We start from the raw sequence: 18,255 nt of genomic DNA, 5'->3' as shown, positions 1-18,255 counted from the left end.
GCAGTACTATAAACACTTCCATTTTCACTTATTTTTAAAGACATCTGGAATAGCTACTCATTCATTTGGCACATTTAATCAAGATATATAATAAGTGTTGACTGCCAATCATTAAGAAAAAAAATATATAAAAAAAATTAATTTTGATATCAAATGCATCAAAAATAATAATTTAGGATCCCAAACCTCACCATAAATGAGGTTAACGGAAAAAAAATGAAAATGTGCAGCCGCAATAAGCGTGAGATCTTTATCGGGCCGGGCGTCAACGTCAATATTTGCACGCGGGTTGAAGTCCGGCGGCGCGGCGGCGGCGGCCTTGAACGCACCGGGGCAGAAATAGCCACAGATCAATGACGCCCGTCAATCATTCATCCGTCTATCGGCAGCTTTATTGACAGCACAAAGGACAAACTAGCACAGACGCACACATTTCATATAAATATCATAAATAGTACAACCGGTGTGGCACGTGCGGCGGCGGCGCCCTCCGCGGGTTCGGGGTGGGAACTGCGCGGATGGGTCAGGGGTTTCAACCGGGTCGAACACTCGTCCGTCAGACGTCGTCAAAGATGCGACTGCGGGACGACGACATGGACAAGTAGCGTCCACCCGCCGCCGACCTGAACGTCAACAAAAGAGAATCAATCTTTCCATCTCCGACTTGATCCTCGACATATCACGTGAGGAAGGAGGCTTTACCTTCCGCCCTCCTGCTCGACCGCCTCGTCGGCGATGAAGTCCAGAGGTTCTTGGTCCTGGAGGAGCTCCACGCGGTCGCGTTCTCCGTCGGCCGAACGGCTATACTTGGCCGGCGCTCGCTTGTCGTCCGAGTAGGCCGTCTCCTTCATTTCGTGGTCGTCCCTGGCGTTGGCGTAGCGTTCCTCCCTGGAGGCGTTCCCGTAGCGTTCCTCTCTGGCGTTCCCGTAGCGGTCGTCCCTGGCGTTGCCGTAGCGTTCCTTCCATTCCTGGAGGACGAACGATCGTGGGTAAGCGGGCCACGTCTCCCGAGCGTAGGAAAAATACCCCTGGAGACTCACGCGTCGCCGGTTCTCGCCGTCTTCCGTCCTCTGCCGCTTTCGCTTCTCTGCGGACGAGACGCGACGTTTTGGCGTCCGACGGGCGGCGAGCGGCGGGGCCGGCGAGGCCGGCGGGGCCGGCGGGGCCGGCGGGGCCGGCGGGGCCGGCACCCACCTCGGCGGATCAGCTCCTTGCCCTCGTCCACCAGGTCCGACGTCAGCTCGCTGTCGCCCATGAACTGCTGGAAGCCCAGCAGGTTGAGCAGGCGGGTGCCCAGGCTGAGACAGGACGGGACGAATGGCGCCGTGAGAAAGACGCCGCCACCGTGGATCTCCTACCTGCCAAGCTCCACGTCTTACCTGAAGTATGTGGCCACGCACAAGAGGACGATGAGCATGGGGTAGTAGATGTAGAAACCGTCGGCCACGATGGGTAAAACCCGCATGGAGCCCATGATCTGCCGCACAACAAGCCAGTCACGCTAGCTAGATAGCAAGCTAGCTGGCTAGCCAAAGGGCTGAGGCAAGGCCCACCGATGTGTAGGCCGTCTGCTCTTTGTCCTGGTGCGAGATGGCGGCATCCATGTGGATCAGGCCCAGGAAGTTGAGGCAGAGCGGCGGCGTCAGCCGGCAGAAGAGCCTGCGGCGCCGGAGGCGGAGTCACCGACCCAGTCAAAAGGAAAGCGGCGGCAAAAACTCACATGCCGCTGAACTGCAGGCTGTACGCGTCCGTCTGGTGGTGCGGCGCCAGGTAGTAGAAGTTGAAGACGCGGATGCGGAAAACCGTGGAGTACACGCAAGTGCACAGGAAGAAGATGGTGACGAAGCACGCCACCTGTTCCACGCGGGAGAAGCGCCGACCGACGTAAGTCAAAAGAAGGACAAACGGCGCGGCCACGCTGGCACCTGGATGTAGACGTAGCTGTAGCTGCGCTCGGCCAGCTGCACGAAGACGGCAAAGAGCGAGAGGACGGGTCGCGTGCTGAAGAAGGTGCACTCGGACCAGACCACGGCGGCGCTCAGCAGGCCCAGCAGCGCCGCCAGGGCGCGGTGGAACACGCGCTTCAGCACGCATTCCCAGTACCACTCTGGCATAGAGGACAAAGCACCATTGTCCCAACCTTGATTTGTCGACACTTGACTTTAACGTCAGTCCAACCTACCCGCGGCGGGCGTGTAGAGCGTCCGGCAGAACCATCCGGGGGGCCGCGAGGGCGGAAAGCTGCGCACGAAGCGGCGCGTGGAGCTGCCCTCGTTCTTGGCCACGTCCTCCAGGTGGAAGGCTTCTTGCAGGAGCATGTGCCACTGCACACGCGTGCGCTTGTGCCGCTGAACGGCGTAAATCACCTGCGCCAGAACCCCCGTCGGCGTCAGGGTCGGTTCCCACCCCTTCTCGCCATTTTGACCGCACCTGTTTGTGAAGCTTGACCAGGCTCTTCTCGCCGGGGAAGGTCTGCCGCTCCTCAAAGTCCTCGTAGTCGTCCATGTTGCGGCCCATCTTGTCCTGGTAGTCCGTCGGGCACTGCGGGGGTGGGCGTGGTCAGCGGGGCGGGGCGGGGCGGAGCTAGCGGGATGGGACTCACCTTCCTCAAGATGGTGTCGATGCACTTGCGCAGCGGGTGGTTGTACTTGATGGCCTCGCTCACCTTCCTCACCTCCTGCCGTGAAAAGAAATGGTTAGCTAAAAAGAACCTTAGCCCCTCATAACGAGTGCTGTGGGACACACCTCCATGACGTCCTCCAGGTTCTCCTCGGCGTCGGCCTTCTCCGTCATGAGCTTGGAGGCCTTGAAGTAGGTCTTGAGGAGCAAGTGTCCGTGCTTGGAGGCGTTCCAGTAGGAGCGCGGGATCTCGATCAAACCGTAGCCCAGCAGCAGGACCAGCAGGAAGAGACCCCACGTGTTGGCCGCCGCGATGCCGATGGTCTGCAGCTTGTACCTGGGGGAGGGAGGGGGAAACTGGAGATTGGTCCCGTGGACTCCAGGCCCGGCCCACCCGGCCTCCCAAACCCACCAAGACAGGCGCAACTCGGGGTGGACGGCCACGTAGATGAGCAGCGAGCCGAAGATGAGCAGGTAGGTCCCGTAGTAGATGGCGTTCTCCACCAGGGCCGTCTGGACCTTCCCGGCCATGGAGAAACCGCCCGAGCGAGCGTACGACTGCATGAAGGGCAGCAGCAACCTGAGACCAGGACACGTCCGTTGCAGTCAGTTCAAGTCAATAATAATAAGACGTACCACTATTATTGACCAGTGATTAATACTAGGTGAAAAATTGTCCTCCTTTTGACTGACCAGGTGAGGCACTGCGACGTCCAGTAGACCACCCGCCAGAAGACGGGCATGACGCCGTCCGGGATGTTGCTCCACGGCTCTTGACACGGCGTGGGCGCACTGTGAGGGAGAAGGCGGAACGTTACGCGGTGATCCGCTTTGGACGCATCTCGCCAAACCCACCTGGGCGGCGTCGAGGCGTTCCCCGAGGTCCCGTTGAAAGGGGGCGGGGCCACGGCGTGGTCCTTCTTGCACTGTTTATAGATGGTCTAGAAGGTAGAAGAGGAATTCCGTTGAAGAAAAAGGCGCGCTCATTTACTGGCTCGTTCAGGACCGACCGTGGTGACGTCCAGCGGCAGGATGAAGACGATGAGGAAGCAGAGGTACCAGGCCAGCAGGGTCCCGAAGAGAACCATGCGCTGCTGCTTGCCAAAATCTCCGTAGCGATGCAGCAGGAAAAGGGCCAGGAAAAACACCACCACCATCTCCACGCCCAGCGCCGCCCCGCTCATCCTGACGCTCGGGCCAGCCGGCCGGCCTCACGCCACGCCTGCCAACAAAAAAAAAAACACACTACAAATCAAAATAAAGAAAGACACGACCCTATTTGGTTATAAGTTATTGCGTGAATAAAGTCGAACTTTTGTCAGTTTTAAAGATGGCAGACAGTTTGCAAGACCATAATAGAACAGCAATGAAGCCATATGCATCAACATATTCAAAAATATGTAACTGTTTACACACTGCTTCAAGTCCTCCCTAGAAACAGGTCAGTTACATGAACGAAAATGCACGGTTCGCTGATTTGAGTGGAATGAATGAGCCGCTTCTATTGTTGCCGTCAAGACTAATGAGCAAAGTTCTCATGAACATTCTTCCCGAGTAGACAATAGGCAAGCTAATGATTCCCAAGCCGACGTCACGTTCAGGACTCCGTGCTGCTAGCAACCGAGTTAGTTAGCAACGGTCAAGAGAAAAGCAAAAACATTCGGACTCTTACCGCTCTTCGGAAGTTCTGTTGTCGCCTTACAGCGTGTTCAATTTGACGAGATAGCCTAGTAATAAAGCTATTTGAAGCACCAAAACATTGTCGGATGCAGCAGTCACATCCAGGTTGGCAGCTGACATGACGTCAAGGCTACATACGAGTATGCGCAGTAATGGCGGAAGCAGGAAGTACGCGAGCTCTAAAAGTAACAATTTCTATACGTATCCTTCTTTAGGAAAACTATGTCAAAATGCATTATAGTATACTTATGAAATATAAATGCTGTGGAAAAAATGTATTATACTACATTGAGTTTACATCGGTGCCGGCATATTACCACTCTGTCCACTTAACGCGAAGCAGATTCCCAGCCAATAAGCAACTTGCAGATTTACAGCCAATCGAAAAGCAGGAGGTCAGGTCACCCTAGCAACCGTGGCGTGTTTGCGCTGGCGACAATTGGCATCTCCTTCTCGAGCGAAAGTCGTCCAGTTTTGATCTTGACCTTTGACTTTTGGCCAGCCTCAGCTCCTTCCTGTGTTGCTTCGGGTAAGTCCAACTGAATATAAAAATGTAATTAAACGTACAAAAAATATAACTACTTTCAACATATTGGAAAGAATAAACACATTACAAATGGGAAATGTCTTTTTTAGTTTTAGTTTAACTTAGGGTCTCAAACCTGCGGCCCGTGGGCTAATTGAGTCTCACAGAGCTGTATTTTGGGCCCCTTTACTTGATACAGTTAAAATATTTTAAATTTCAAGAAAAAATAATCTAATTGACCTTTCAAGATATATACCAACACAACTGGCCATACCGTGAAAGATGGCGGGAACCTCTCGACACGACCAGGAGATGGCCATCCAGGCCAAACGTCAGCTGGCGTCGTGTTCCGATCCGGTGGAGCGACTCCGCCTCCGCTGCCTGGCCCGAGGTTCGGCCGGCATCAAAGGTCTCGGAAGGTGAGCCTCCGCCGGCGCCATCTCGGCCCGTGGCGCATCCTCCGCCTTCTCTGCTCAGAGTCTTCCGCGTCATGGACGACGACTCCAACCGCTCGCTGGACCTGAAGGAGTTCCTGAAGGGCATCCACGACTTCGGCCTCCCCATGGAGAAAGAGGAAGCGGCGGCCATCTTCCGGCACTTTGACCGCGACGCCGACGGCGCCATCGACTTTGACGAGTTCCTGCTCACGTTAAGGGTAAACGCCGGCTGGCACAGCGTCCAACGGCTGTCCCGCCGCTAACGGCGAGCGTTCCGCACCAGCCCGCCATGTCCCAGGCCCGCAGGGACGTGGTGACGGAGGCCTTCCGCAAACTGGACAAGAGCAAAGATGGCGTGGTCACGGTGGATGACCTGAAGGGAGTCTACAACGCCAAATATCACCCCAAGTACCAAAACGGCGAGTGGAGCGAGGAGCAGGTGTTCAAGACCTTCCTGGACAACTTTGACTCGCCCTACGACAAAGACGGAAAGGTACCCGCCGGGACCTCGGGAGCGGTCGTCCACGTGGGGTGACTGACGTCACGTCTGGTCGCAGGTGACGCACGAAGAGTTCATCAACTACTACAGCGGGGTCAGCGCCTCCATCGACAACGACGCCTTCTTCATCCTCATGATGAGGAACGCGTGGAAGCTTTGAATCCACGGTTGCCGTGGAGATGGTGGACACGGATGAACCTGCTAAAAAATCTATTCAAAATCAATTTCAGGGTCATCATGGTTTTAAATGACTCATTAAACTTTGACATGACCTGAACAACAAAAGGATTATTTCTGCTCCCAAAAGAATGACATTAAATTATTTATTAAATTATACATGAATTAAAAACAAAGAAAAATGCTCATAAAAACAAAATAAATCAAATGGAAATGAATAAAAAGAGAAATGCACTCTGGTGATGGCCCCCAATGACAGTACTAAAATTGATCTTTTGCAATTTCATAATATTGAACTCCTACCGCACATCCAACTGGGAGGGGCCGGCTCATGACCCCGCCCCATTGACGGCGCCGGCTGTCCGATCCATCTGGACCGGGAGGGGTATGTTCCTCCTCCCCTCCGAGGATGGAGGTGGGCCAATGAGAGCTTAAAAGCCTTTTTTTTTAAAAAACGAATACAAAATTGGCGTCGACGTGCGGCGCCTCCAACGGATAAAAAAGGTCAAAGTTCAGATCAAACCTCATAAATATTTGCATTCTTTTGTGAAGTCAGCTCACACCCTGACCAGGAAGTGGAGGCTCAGCGAGGCGGGAATGTGCAGCGTCTCCAGGCTCAGCGACGACGGCGCGTACGGGAAAAGCAGCGGGAACGTCTGCTTGGTGTCCACCAATAGCTGAGGGGCCGTCGAGTTGCCGCCCTCGGACGCGCCTCGCTCTTGAAGTTGCTTCTGCATATGGGAAAAAATACGGTTAGTATGTTTTTTTTTCTTTTAAATTGGCCATCGAAAATCCCCTATTGGGCACTTTTGGGATATCTGACCTGGATGTTCCTGATGAAGGAGACGGTGACGCGCTCTTCAAACTCATTGAGCGGCGTGTACAGGTTGAGGATCTTGACAATCTACGGGTGAGGGTCGGAAGGTTAGGCCAGGGCCACGGTATTTCAAAGATACATTGACTTCCATGCAACTTTGTCAAACGGCCCTGACGCAACATGGCCGCCGAGCGCTAACAACCACAGGGCGCCGGATTAATTTAGGCTTTCGCTGGCTGACCTGCTGAGGGTTGAGCGCCGTGCAGAGCGCGCAGATGGCGTCGGCGTCCTCCGGGCTTTTCTTCTTGACCTGAAGCAGCTGAGCGGCCTGAATGACGGGCGCCAGCGCCTGCGGCGCCCCCGTGCCGTACAGGCCGTTGGCGCGCAGCCACTCCTCCAACTGGCTGGTGTTGTACCTCAGCTGCATGCCCGTGCTCCACGAGCACACGTCCTTGCGCAGCAGGATGTTGTTGAGCGTGACGGCGGCCACGCAGCGGAAGAGCTGCCGGACCGCCTGCCCGCCGATCTCGGGGTCCAGGCCGTGGTCCCGCATGGCGCCGTGGAAGCGCCCCAGCTGACGGATCAGCGTGGGCAGCGTGTAGCCGGGGACGCCGTCCACGTCGTCCATGCTGGACGAGCGGTCGCGGTAGCCGGCCGGCTTGACGCCCGCCAGGCTGGGGATGCTCTCGCTTTCCAACATGGCCGAAACTGAGGGGGGAGGAGAACGGGAGATTACGGGTCGTGCCATTTTACCTTAGTTTAGGAACTTTCGTCCTCCAAAAGGAAAGATTAGAGAGGAATACTTTGGGGGGAAAGACAAAAGCAAGTATTGGGAAGTACAAGAGTAAAAGTACTCACAAGGAAGGGAAAGTACTAGGATGAAGCTCAAGTACTACTAAGGAGTACGAGGTAGAAAAAGAAGGCAGCAGAGTCAGTAGGTAGAAAAAGTAGTGAGAGGTAGCGACCAATCATGGGCTGGATGGTGGCCTCGGCCACGCGGATCAGTTGCTGGTAGATCTGAATGGACAGGTCGCTGAGAACTTGACGATACTCCGCCAAGTCAAAGTTCTTCAGGCAGTGCTCGTTCTGCTTGGACGTGTTCTGCACCATGAAAGCCTGAGGAGGAGGAGCACAAGGGGACGCCGTTCAATTCCCAGCGCGACGGCTCTCCACCTTGGCGGTCCACGTACCTCGTCTCCGCTGTATTGCTTCAGGCAGTGCAGGAGGCGGCTGGTGTTGGCCAGCCAGAAAGAAGTGGTCTCGAAATCCTCGTTCCTCTGCTCGGGACCAAGAGGAGAGATCAGAAGGCGGTCGGTCGGACGGAGGTCGCCGTGGGACTCACCTTGAGCGCTCGCTTGATGGCGTTGATGGTGGCGGTGAGCAGCGACTCCACCTTGCGGTCGTCGTTGACGTAATCGGCGTGGCGGACGCACATGAACAGGATGTACGCCGGCAGGCACGGCACCGTGCCGGACAGCGCGCCGGGAACCATGTCTGCGGGCAAAAGGAGGCGTCCGTCAGAGTGGCGTTCAAAAATCAACACCTGAAATGGCAGACGGGAATCGACCTGTGATGAGCGTCTTGACGAGCAGAGATTCGTCTTCCTGGTCGTATTCCAGCATGCCTTCAAAGTCCTTCTCCTTGCGCTGGAGCATCACGTGACGGCCCAGTTCGGCTTTACCGCGAGCGCCGCCGCGACTCGCTTTGGGAAGAGAGGCGAGTTAGCGCCGTTATGGTGGCTCCTCCCCCCCTTGCACTTACCTTCCAGCTCCTGGACCTTCTTCATGTAGATCCTCAGCTGTTTCTTCAGCTTGCGCTCATTCTTCTCCAGTTTCTCCACCGACTCCTTCAAGTCCTGCGAGGCAAAAATGGCGGCGGGTAGAGACGATCGGCGACCAGTCTCGCCTTGGGGCTTACCAGGTTGTCGTCGGTGAGCCTGGTGATCTCCAGTTGCACGCTGTACTCCAGCAGGGCCTCTGGCGACAAGGCCGTGGCCTGGTTGAGCGCCTCCTGCTTCTTCTCCACGTCCTCCTTGAGCGTGTCCACCTCGGCCCGTAGTTCTCGAACCTCTTGGGCGCGTTGGCTCGCTTGGGATTCCAGCTGGCGTTCCAGATTCCTGCACGGTCACAAAAAAAATGAAGATGACATGGGGATAGGTTGGGGAATACTTACTTGTTGGACTGGCACATGTTCCGGTAGACCTCCTGCGCCTGAGATTTATCTGACGGCAACTCGGCAACGACTCCGTCCAATTGGTCCTACGAGGCAACGGATAAACAAATGTGACGCCACCCGCTGGACAACTCTACTCATCCAAAGCCCTTTCTGGCCCCCGTGGAGGTTTACCGAAAGGTTTTTGTCGGCGTGTTGTTGCGTGGCGCTGACGATCTGCGTCCTGAGTATGACCACTTCCTCTTTGCGCGCGTCCAGCTCTTCGGAGGCCGCCTTGAGCTGACTCATCAGGATGTCGTAGCCGTCCCGGAGCTGCTTGGAGGCGTCGGCGTCGGCCGCGCGCTCGCTCACGCCGCGCCGCAGCTCGTTCAGGTCGTCCTTCAACTGCCGGTTCTCCGACTCCAGCTCCTGACGCTGCGAGTCGTGGCGGAACGCCGTTAGTCGGGCGCTTTGCGAAGATTCGCCGTGGCCGTACCTTCAGGCTGTTGTAGGCCAACTCCGCCGCTTCCTGTTCGGCGGCGGCGCTCTTGAGGATCTTCGACTCCTCATCTTCGCAGGCCTAAATGAAGCAACGGAGTTTGAGAGGCGTCCGAGCTAGCACAACTAGCACGGTAAGCTAGCTATGGGCAAACCTTATTCCTCGCCGTCTCCTCCATCTTGTCCACGCTGTCCTGCAGTCGCTTTCTCTCCCGTTCCAACTCCCTCACGCGCTTCTGAAGCTTGACGAAGATGCCGATGTCCATGGCCGCTTTGTCCGTGCCCATCTCCTGCCACCAAACGGGGGTCACGTGACCTCTCACGGAAGAGGACGACCTCCGTCGCCACGGACGCACCTCGACCAGCTGCAGGGCGTCGTCGGTATCTCCCGCCTCGGAGGTGGAGATGGACGTGTAGTTGGAGTCGGACTCCGTGGTACTCTGATTGGACAGGTTGCGGTGGTGACCCGGCTGGAACTGCCAGGGGGAGAGAGGGTCTCTGTGTGGAGCGGGGGGTCAAAACAAAACAAAAAATGGCGAGGGAGGCTAACCTTAGTCAGAGAAATTTCTTCTTTGAGGTTGTCGTATCTCTGCTCCAGTCTGGAATATTCTTTCAGGAGATTTTGGTAGCGGCGTCGCTCGGCGTCCATCTCGGCACGCAGCAAGGCGCCTCCCACGTCATCTGGGCACAAGAGCACATATATAATGGTTTGGTTAGGCACTAACATGAAATTTGATTGGTGAACAAATAAAAAAAAATAAAGAATGACCTCAACGTGAATGGCAGACAATGGGTTAATACTTTTTTTTTGCTAGTAACCCTAACCTTATATGGCTTTATTGTTGCATAGCTTTGTTCAAAATAGAACAAAACAACATTAGGTAATTGTTATTATTATGAAATGAAGTTTTGATGTTATTGACCTGTTTTGCGGCTGGACTGTTGTTTGAGCTTCTGGTTGAGTTCTTCCTTTTGGCTCTTGAGCAGCGCATTTTCCTTCTCCAGCTCGGCCACTCTCTGACAAGACCAACAAAAAACACCATTTTTTTCTCTCACTGTACCGATTCCTGGCCACTGGACACATAACAAATGACTCGAGTCTGATACTGCTACTTGTCCTCACCTGGATCAGCTCCGTCTTCTCGGTTTGATGGCGGTCCTCCGTCTGACTTTTGACCAGCTGGGCCTCCTCCAGGCGGGTGCGCAGCGCCTCCAATTGGGCCTGCGCCGGCGGGTCGGCGCCGCCCTGCTGGCCGCGCGCCTGCTCCTGCAGCTGCTGGAACTGCTGCTGGACCCGACTGAGTTCAGTTCCCAAGGTGGTGTTGGCGCGAAGCAGCTGGTCGTTCAGCTCGCGGTAGTCCTTCCCCTGAATCAAAGATGGACGGCAGAGACTGAGACGGAGTCCCAGACCGCACGCCGGCGCCCCCTTTTGGGACCCACCTGCTCGTCCATCTTCCTCTGCAGCTGCACGATCTTGTTCTCCATGCCCGTGTTGAGTTTCTTGATGCCGGCGACGGAGCGCGCCTCGGTCTTGAGCGTCTTGAAGCGGCGCAGGGCCCGGCAGCGGCGGTAGGCGCACTGCAGCACCACGGCGGCGCGCCGCATCCGCTGAAACTTCAGCCTCTGCAGCCAGCCGCGGACGCAACTCTGGATGATCAGTGCCTTGTGGTGGAGCAGAAACTGGGCCAAAACAAACAAAAGAAGAAGTTGAGCTTGTCAATTTTAGGAAAATTAGCCAAAATGGCGTCCGAAACATCAACCATTTTGGGGCATTCTCAAAACAAATACATCTCTTATTATCACTGATAACAAATCCAGTTTGTCTTATTAATGAATTTTCAGTGTTATTTTTATGTGCACCACGGGTGTCAAAGTGGCGGCCCGGGGGCCAAATCTGGGCCGCCGCCTGATTTTGAGCGGTCCGAAAAAGAAAATCGGCAACTTTCTGTTTTAGGATCGAACTCAAAAGCTACATTATAGATGTATATTATATGTCATATTTTCCCCCTTTTAAAATCAATAATTGCATTATTTTTCGTTATATGCTGAAAATAGATGAAAATATTTTGTTCTTGAGCCAATGGCCTTACCTCCTGGTAGATCCTGCGCGTGAACATCCCTCTTGCAAAGGCCTGGATGGTGACGGTGGCCCGGCGCACCGTCAGGAAGTCGCGACGTTCCCTGGCCATGCGGTAGTTCTTCTGGCACACCAGGGCGGCGCGTGTCAGCCTCAAGTATTCCGCGTACCTAAAAAGAGGGCACCGCCCAGTCAAGAATGGCTGCAAAACAAGGTCGGAGATTGTCGGGGTACAGACCTGCGCGCCAGGTAGCCACGTCCATATCTCTGCAATAAAATGACGGATTTGCGGATCTTCTGGTAGCGCAGCCTCTGCAGCCATCCGCGCACCGTCTTCTGTATGCCGATGCAGGCGGCGCGGAACTTGTCGGCACGCAACTTCTCCAAGTAGGCCACCTGGCCCGCTCGGAAGAAGATCTTGCTCTTCCCCAACTGGAACATGTCGCCATCCTGAAGAGGAAAGCCATCCGTCAGCTAAACTGCGGCGATTTCCGCCCACGGCGACCTCTCGCTCACCTTGACCAGCGTCTCCAGGAGCCTCTGACACACCAACTTCTTGTCGGGACACGACACGTCCGCCTTGCTCATCAACACGCGATACCTGCTGAAGAAATCGCCGTAGGTCCACCTGCAGAGAGAAGATGGATTAGCCCAGGGGTGGGCAAACTTTTGGGCCCGTGGGGGGCCATATTGACTTGAAGGCACACTCACCGGGAGGGGTATCCGGCGGCGCTGATCCGGATGGTCTCCAGGACGCCGCAGGCCCGCAGCTGCTGCACGGCTCGTCGGGAGTCGAACCTGCGCAAAGTGACGACGGCTCGGGGTCCGGAGCTGAGCGGACGCCGTGGCGTGCGTGGGCGGGACTCACGAGAAGGCTTCCTTGTGGTCGTTGGGTTTGATGCAGCGCACGTAGTGAGGCGTGGTGGCGTTCAGCGTTTCCATCAGGAGGTGAAGAGAGCTGCGGAACTAAAAGAAAAAAAACGCCTGAAGGAGGGCAATCCGGTCGCCAATTCCGGGCCTGCTCGTGGCCCTCCGCTCACCTGATGGCCCACCGTCTTCCTGTGCTCTTTGTTGGGGGGCTTTGGCGCCGATTTGGCGGCGCGTACGTTGACCCTGGCCGATTTGGGCCCGTGTGAATCGTTCCCAAACAGGTCGGCCACCAGTTGAAGCTGGGGAGAAACACAGGTAATTCACTATTTCGACACTAGGGAGTGCTCATCAGCCAGTACATTGCCATAAGGATGAGGAACATTTTTTTATTCCTTTCCCTCTTGAACTAGGCTCTTATAATGTTAGCATGTCAACAGTAAGCTTTACAATAAATGGAGAGTTAATTTTCACCCTGGTTCCCTTCCGCTTGCATACATGATGATAAAATCTGATGTGAAATATATCATAATAAATCATTTCTGGGCTTTGTTGGTGGCCTGTACAAAAATAATGTTGATTGTGTAAGGTTAACTCCTTGAAAAGCGCATTTTGGAGGCAAAACAAATGAATGTCAGGCACTATTCTCCGTGTGATTCTTTGCCACAAATATTGTATGTTGCAAGCGCAATCAGTCAATTGGATTCAGCTGCATCTGATTTGAGCCCAACCCCCGCTGCTTCACCCACCGAGAGAGTCAAAAAACAGCACTTGTCCAGGATGCCTTTGCACCCCCCCCCCCCGATATACAACATAAAACGTAACCATGTTTATAGAGGTGGAAATTGTGAATCAGGGGGCGGATTATACGAGTGAAATTGTCAAATTCAACCATTTTTAAGGCCATTTTAACTTAGCTAGTGTAAAATATATTTGTCGTTTCCTTTTTTTAAAATTATTTTTATTATTTTAGTTTAGTTTTATTGACCCTGGTTGCCAATAAATTACAGCTCAATATTCTTCACCACTACCAAAACTTAACGTGGAGAGAATTTGGTCACCTGGCTGGCCTTGAGAATGTTGACCTGCTCATCGTAGACGGTGTCCCGGTTCTTCTCCAGGAAGCCGGCGCACTCGTACTCCACCTGAGGGGGGACGCCAAAGACATCTGTCAGAAGCGGACCGAGAAAGAAAAAAAACCCGGTGGGGCGAACCCACCTTATCGGCGAAATGGACGATGACGAAGGCCGTGTTGGACATTCGCGGTTTCTGAAAGTGAGGGCTGGCGTCGTGCCGCGTGTACAGCTTTTGCGCCCAGTTCTGGTCCGTTCCTTTGGGAACCTGCCGCGAGTCGGCGGGCGGGTCAACGGGCGGGTCAACGGGACCCGACGGAGGGTGCCGGAGCCGGGACCTACCTTACACTCCTCGTCCAGAAGGTCCAGGACCCCCAGTCGAGCCTCGATCAGGTCGATGCAGGGCTGGTTGTCGTGGAAGTCGATCAGGGTCCACGGGATCTGCTCCTTGATGTACTCCTCCTGCTCCAGTTTAAAGACGTGCTGCACACCAATCGCGAGAAGGTCATTTTCTTCAGTAAGGTCAACTTGGACCCCACGTTTTGACGCCCGGCTCACCGAGTTAAACTGCTGCTGCAACTTCTCGTTGGCGTAGTTGATGCAGAACTGCTCGAAGCTGTTGATCTCAAAGGTCTCAAAGCCGTAAATGTCCAAGACGCCGATGAAGGAGTGCTGCTTGGACGACGTACGCAACGCCGCGTTGATGCGCGCCACGATCCACTCGAACAAGCGGGCGTAGATGTGCTTGGCCAGGGCGTCGCGGGCGTTGACCGCCTGCCGACCGGACATGTTCTTCACGTAGGTCTCCGAGGACGTCACCAGCTTCCTGTGGCAAAGCCAGTGCTCCATTTGAGGGGCCTCCAAGCCCAGGAGCCTGCAGAAGTGGGCCAGGTGGACGTCGTCGCCCTGGAAACGATAGGCGGTCACTTTCTGGATGAATACGGATGGCGAGCGAGGCCTCACCGAGACGTGGCAGGACTCGCCGTCCCTCTCCGAGTAGATCTCCACGTTGCCCAGATGCAGGATGCCCGCCAGGACCCTGAAGATGGCGTTCTGGTTAGCGTCTTTGATGCCTGCAGACAACAAAAAAGACAACAACCGTTATGGACATCCAAACAGGTGATTGATTGGTGGCTGGCTCACCCAGCAGTCTGAAGGCCTGCCTGGTCCTCTCCAAGTCGTCGGCGTCGCTGACGCCCTGGATGAAGACGTTCTCGCCCATGGACGTGTAGGAGAAGTCTTCGGCGCTGGCTGTGGAGAAAAACGCCAGTCATGTGGTCACATCTGGACAGGTGAGAAAGAGGAAAAAGTCCCACTTAGGCTGAGATCCCGCAGCTCCGGCGAAGAAGCCGACGCGCACAGTTGGTAGAAGATGTGGTAGTTGCGTTCCTCTTCGGCCTGCCCAAAATGGAAATGTGGTCAAGCCCGCTCACGGTATGGCGCGCGCCAACGCCGACTCACCTGGAAGACCACCCTGGACTTCTCCAGCAGGTACGTTCGCATGTTGGCGCCGATGATGTGGTAGCTGCGGTCAAAGCCGATCTCGATGTACTTGCCGAATCGACTGCTGTTGTCGTTCCTGGTGGTCTTGGCGTTGCCGATGGCCTGAAAACAATAAACGTTTCACATAGGCAGCGTGACAAATGTGTGGCTTCATGACTAGACTTGGGTCACAAAACTCCTTTTTTACTTAAAATAATTAAACTGTAAAAAAAAAAAAAAAAGTTAACTTTTGTTGCACTCAAACGGGCTCTTTTCTGCCCTCTAGCGGACAAAGACAGGTTTCCTCCTCCCCCATTATAAAGGCTTCGAAAACCTCATGTATAACATGCACCTGAACTTTGCTTCAGTTTTTTAAACTAAATTTTGCACATATAAACTTAAATAAATACATACTTTAAAAAAGTATATTAACAAAAATGATTTACAAGTGTTCCCAAGTGTTCCGACCCACCTCCATGATCGGATTGGACGCCAAAACCTTCTCCTCCACGTTGGTGTCGTTGGCAGAACCTCCCACGGTGGCGAAAAACCTCATGGCGTACTTGGCCGAAACCGTCTTGCCGGCTCCGGATTCCCCGCTCACGATGATGGACTGGTTCCTCTCGTCCCTGAGCCGGAAAAGCCGGCCGCCGGCGAGACGCGTTAGGCCAGTGGCGGGAAACGGACGTCCGCGGGCGCTCCTCACCTGCCCATCTGTTTGTAAGCTTCCTCGGCCACGGCAAAGATGTGCGGGTCCATGTCGCCCATGTTGCGGCCGCTGTAGGCGTTGATGACCTCCTCGCCGTAGATCTGCAGCTCCTCGTACGGGTTCATGGCCACCAAAACGATGCCTGCGTCAGCCAGTCATAACAGATATGGTTAATATGGGAGTAATTACGGTATTTTTCCGTGACGGCCACCAGACTACATTTAAATGATCACTGACCACAGTACGTGTAGATGTGATTGGACTCCAGGAATCGAACCCTGAGGTTGTGCAGCACGGCGGGTTCGTGGAGATAACTGAGCGCCGTCAGGTCGTTCTCGCCCACCAGGATGTCGGGGTTACGCAGGAACGGGAGCGCGTTTTTCTCGGGGCCCACCGGGTACTCCAGCGCCTGACACGCGGGAAATAAAAAAAACGTTAGAGACGAAGACGGGGCGCCGGAAGGCCGGCGCTCACCTTGCCGTCCTCCAAGAGGAGGTGCAGCGCGGGATCCCCTTGCTTGAAGTCTCGGGTGATCTCCGCCGCCCGCCACACGTTCTCCGCGTCCGGGATCCATACTCGCGTGTACTGAAACGCAAGAAAAATGCTGGTTGAGTCAAGCGGGAATGAGCTGGCTAGCTAGCTAGCTGGATGGTGGGAATAGCCTCAAAGAAGGAACGCCAGGGTACATATGATTAAGAGGCGGGGCCAGATAAGGAAGCAGACTTTAGCTCTATTAGACTGGAGATATAACGTTCAATCCATCATTTTAATTTGCCCCTCCCAGTCAAATCAGATTGGACGGCCAGCGCCGTCAATGGCAGCCAATGAGTGACTTTGCAAGGGTTAATCCAACCACCGCGGGGGGTGGCTAGACTGAAGAGGAAGCAGATGGCGCCTTGTATGCAACTTCTATGACTGACTGGACGACTGAGCTGGCAGAAAGACGGAACATGGGCAACATTTTTGCTTCCCGATTTTTCTACTGTTCAATTCCATTTAAATATGAGGAAATCCCCCGACAACATCTAAAAATACAACACACACGACAACAAAAATCAACATTAGAGATAAACGACCACTCACCTTCACAATTTGGACTGAGGGATTGAACCCACGACCATATAACTGCGAGCCGGGTGTGCTAACCCCTCTACACCAAGACAATATGTATAAAATAGTCATTACAACACTTTTTGAGCTGACTCACCCAACCCTAATTGTAACCTTAGAAAAGTAAGAATTGTAAGCATTTTTAGGCAAACTTTAACAAGTCCCATTCCAAATAAATTGGAGGTCCCCTAAAACCAGTCCATTCACTCAGTTTCTAAGAATTGGACTGCTCTTCTGGAAACCCAAGCAAATGTCAGGCTTTTGGTGTCGAACCTTTCTCCAAATGAGGTTTCTTTCGTAAGTATTTGACTAATTTAGGGACGTTTCATTTCTTTTGGAATAGGTCTATTAATTGGCGGCATTTTTGGGTCGTACCATTTGTGGCTCCCCTACTCCACTCAAACATGAGCCGAACCAAAACGAGAAAATTCAGTACAATTCTCCCACGCCCGTCCCTTTACTCGTTAATTAAACTCAAATGATTGTACTTTTCACTTCCTAAGTAAATAAACTGAAGTTAAACTAGAGCCGGGTCGACTCACCGTCGTGTAGAGTTCGTTGACGGACATGTCTTCTTCCCCGAGAACCGTCAAAGTCCAGAGGCGCAAAACACGGAAGCGGCAAGTGCTTATGACAGGTGCATAGCAGGTATTTCCGCAAACTTTTTCCACGCTCCGAGAGAAACTTTAACCTTATTGGAAACGACGGTGAGAGGCAAGAAGAGGCTAGGCTACCCCGGTCCGGTCTAGTCCGGTCCGGCAGGGTCGCGAAGGTTGTTTGGCGGCCGGGCCGAGCGGCTTCGCTCTTTGTTGTTCTTGACAATGCCCGCGCAGAAATTAAAGAGACAGTACAAGAGCACAGCGCCTCCGCGCCAGGTGCTCGACATGCGAGGGCTGTGATTGGAGGAAGCCTATGACGTAACCCACAACAGTTGACGAGGCGTTTGACTCCGATGTACTATTTTTATGCAGGATGAAAGTCGTCACCTGTCGGCCATTTTGCATCGGGGCCATTCATTAAGGCCATCCTACAAGGTATAATTGTGGCCCTTGAATATTTTGCCATAGGAAAAATACTGAAAACATGAAAAAATAATGTATAAACCGAAATTAGAATAGAAATTTCAGGGCCAATAAAAATAGGTACCAACAATATTTAACTCCTCGGATGCTCTACCTGATGGTCATTCTCTGGCCATCAATGTGCGGTCGTCAGAATAAATGAGCGCTTACCTTTGCGTAGAGGTGATAATGCACGTTCATGTTTCTTCATATGTGTTCTTGATGTGTCGGTAACGTGTAGGAAAGCAACTGGAAGGTCCCTCCCTTAACACTCCCATGGCAGGTATGAGCTTCTTCTTCCCTGGGGTCACGCCCACAAGCACCAAACGGCAACCCGGCAGCGTTCGCCGTAGGGCATCGAGGCGGGAGGTTCTGCTTAAAAGAAGGACTGGGTGAGTATGGGACACATTATATTTAAAAAAAAAAAGGCAAATATTTAATAAAAATATGTGTAATCCAAACTGGTGGCTCC

General features: G+C 53.7%; 3 protein-coding genes across 9 annotated transcripts in view; 1 reads left to right on the top strand and 2 right to left on the bottom strand.

Moving 5' to 3' along the window:
• lmbrd2b (LMBR1 domain containing 2b) overlaps nucleotides 1-4,459 on the bottom strand; it is a 46,437-nt gene extending 41,978 nt beyond the window's left edge. The window contains exons 1-17 of one of the 3 annotated variants that reach the window (XM_077737326.1): nucleotides 4,292-4,459; nucleotides 3,630-3,841; nucleotides 3,475-3,560; nucleotides 3,313-3,411; nucleotides 3,032-3,199; nucleotides 2,746-2,956; nucleotides 2,603-2,677; nucleotides 2,431-2,541; nucleotides 2,183-2,366; nucleotides 1,926-2,107; nucleotides 1,721-1,854; nucleotides 1,554-1,659; nucleotides 1,380-1,477; nucleotides 1,195-1,298; nucleotides 1,041-1,087; nucleotides 703-968; nucleotides 375-623 (exon numbers count right to left, since the gene is read on the bottom strand). In XM_077737326.1, coding sequence (XP_077593452.1) covers nucleotides 557-623; nucleotides 703-968; nucleotides 1,041-1,087; nucleotides 1,195-1,298; nucleotides 1,380-1,477; nucleotides 1,554-1,659; nucleotides 1,721-1,854; nucleotides 1,926-2,107; nucleotides 2,183-2,366; nucleotides 2,431-2,541; nucleotides 2,603-2,677; nucleotides 2,746-2,956; nucleotides 3,032-3,199; nucleotides 3,313-3,411; nucleotides 3,475-3,560; nucleotides 3,630-3,803 — 2,112 coding nt within the window. In that variant the 5' untranslated portion in view covers nucleotides 3,804-3,841; nucleotides 4,292-4,459 and the 3' untranslated portion in view covers nucleotides 375-556. Of the gene's footprint in view, nucleotides 1-374; nucleotides 624-702; nucleotides 969-1,040; nucleotides 1,088-1,194; nucleotides 1,299-1,379; nucleotides 1,478-1,553; nucleotides 1,660-1,720; nucleotides 1,855-1,925; nucleotides 2,108-2,182; nucleotides 2,367-2,430; nucleotides 2,542-2,602; nucleotides 2,678-2,745; nucleotides 2,957-3,031; nucleotides 3,200-3,312; nucleotides 3,561-3,629; nucleotides 3,842-4,291 lie in introns of those variants that run through there. The other 2 variants (XR_013329409.1, XM_077737325.1) reach the window with 2 other exon arrangements.
• Nucleotides 4,424-6,124, top strand: capslb (calcyphosine-like b). 2 transcript variants are annotated; one of them, XM_077737343.1, is made up of 6 exons: nucleotides 4,461-4,500; nucleotides 4,643-4,828; nucleotides 5,074-5,244; nucleotides 5,303-5,480; nucleotides 5,546-5,755; nucleotides 5,820-6,124. In XM_077737343.1, the coding sequence occupies exons 3-6, from the start codon at nucleotides 5,108-5,110 to the stop codon at nucleotides 5,919-5,921; spliced, it is 627 nt and encodes a 208-aa protein (XP_077593469.1). In that variant the 5' UTR covers nucleotides 4,461-4,500; nucleotides 4,643-4,828; nucleotides 5,074-5,107; the 3' UTR covers nucleotides 5,922-6,124. The 2 variants fall into 2 exon arrangements, with proteins under 2 accessions (XP_077593467.1, XP_077593469.1); XM_077737341.1 differs by having other exon boundaries at nucleotides 4,424-4,828.
• Nucleotides 6,071-18,212, bottom strand: myo5b (myosin VB). 4 transcript variants are annotated; one of them, XM_077737313.1, is made up of 38 exons: nucleotides 17,955-18,210; nucleotides 16,087-16,197; nucleotides 15,850-16,021; nucleotides 15,610-15,754; nucleotides 15,376-15,532; nucleotides 14,883-15,026; nucleotides 14,738-14,819; nucleotides 14,565-14,672; nucleotides 14,385-14,494; nucleotides 13,980-14,327; nucleotides 13,764-13,904; nucleotides 13,567-13,689; nucleotides 13,410-13,493; nucleotides 12,522-12,650; nucleotides 12,350-12,447; nucleotides 12,193-12,279; nucleotides 11,998-12,109; nucleotides 11,720-11,931; nucleotides 11,495-11,651; nucleotides 10,845-11,084; nucleotides 10,528-10,770; nucleotides 10,328-10,421; nucleotides 9,955-10,085; nucleotides 9,761-9,880; nucleotides 9,560-9,694; nucleotides 9,403-9,486; nucleotides 9,102-9,341; nucleotides 8,928-9,013; nucleotides 8,673-8,871; nucleotides 8,517-8,610; nucleotides 8,323-8,457; nucleotides 8,098-8,249; nucleotides 7,946-8,032; nucleotides 7,721-7,871; nucleotides 6,997-7,463; nucleotides 6,762-6,842; nucleotides 6,462-6,669; nucleotides 6,071-6,377 (listed from the first exon to the last, which is right to left on the bottom strand). In XM_077737313.1, the coding sequence occupies exons 1-37, from the start codon at nucleotides 17,982-17,984 to the stop codon at nucleotides 6,496-6,498; spliced, it is 5,463 nt and encodes a 1,820-aa protein (XP_077593439.1). In that variant the 5' UTR covers nucleotides 17,985-18,210; the 3' UTR covers nucleotides 6,071-6,377; nucleotides 6,462-6,495. The 4 variants fall into 4 exon arrangements, with proteins under 4 accessions (XP_077593439.1, XP_077593438.1, XP_077593440.1 ...); XM_077737312.1 differs by having other exon boundaries at nucleotides 6,071-6,669; XM_077737314.1 differs by lacking the exon at nucleotides 17,955-18,210 and adding an exon at nucleotides 17,265-17,580 and having other exon boundaries at nucleotides 6,071-6,669.
• Nucleotides 18,213-18,255: the final 43 nt, after the last annotated feature.

Source organism: Stigmatopora nigra, chromosome 17, assembly GCF_051989575.1.
Source record: "Stigmatopora nigra isolate UIUO_SnigA chromosome 17, RoL_Snig_1.1, whole genome shotgun sequence".
NCBI classification, from domain to species: Eukaryota; Metazoa; Chordata; class Actinopteri; order Syngnathiformes; family Syngnathidae; genus Stigmatopora; species Stigmatopora nigra.
Note: the sequence above shows the minus strand (reverse complement) of the source record. Positions and strands in the feature narration are given on the sequence as shown.

What these genes read in the sequence shown, in the direction of transcription:
- capslb (XM_077737341.1), top strand. Translation starts at nt 5,108, where the DNA reads ATGGCGGGAACCTCTCGACACGACCAGGAGATGGCCATCCAGGCCAAA. An exon ending in AGTTCCTGCTCACGTTAAGG is followed by an intron (nt 5,481 to 5,545) that starts GTAAACGCCGGC and finishes GTTCCGCACCAG; the next exon opens with CCCGCCATGTCCCAGGCCCG. An exon ending in CCTACGACAAAGACGGAAAG is followed by an intron (nt 5,756 to 5,819) that starts GTACCCGCCGGG and finishes GTCTGGTCGCAG; the next exon opens with GTGACGCACGAAGAGTTCAT.
- myo5b (XM_077737312.1), bottom strand. Translation starts at nt 17,984, where the DNA reads ATGAACGTGCATTATCACCTCTACGCAAAG. An exon ending in AGAAGACGGAGCTGATCCAG is followed by an intron (nt 10,422 to 10,527) that starts GTGAGGACAAGT and finishes TGGTCTTGTCAG; the next exon opens with AGAGTGGCCGAGCTGGAGAA. An exon ending in ACAGTCCAGCCGCAAAACAG is followed by an intron (nt 10,086 to 10,327) that starts GTCAATAACATC and finishes TCTTGTGCCCAG; the next exon opens with ATGACGTGGGAGGCGCCTTG.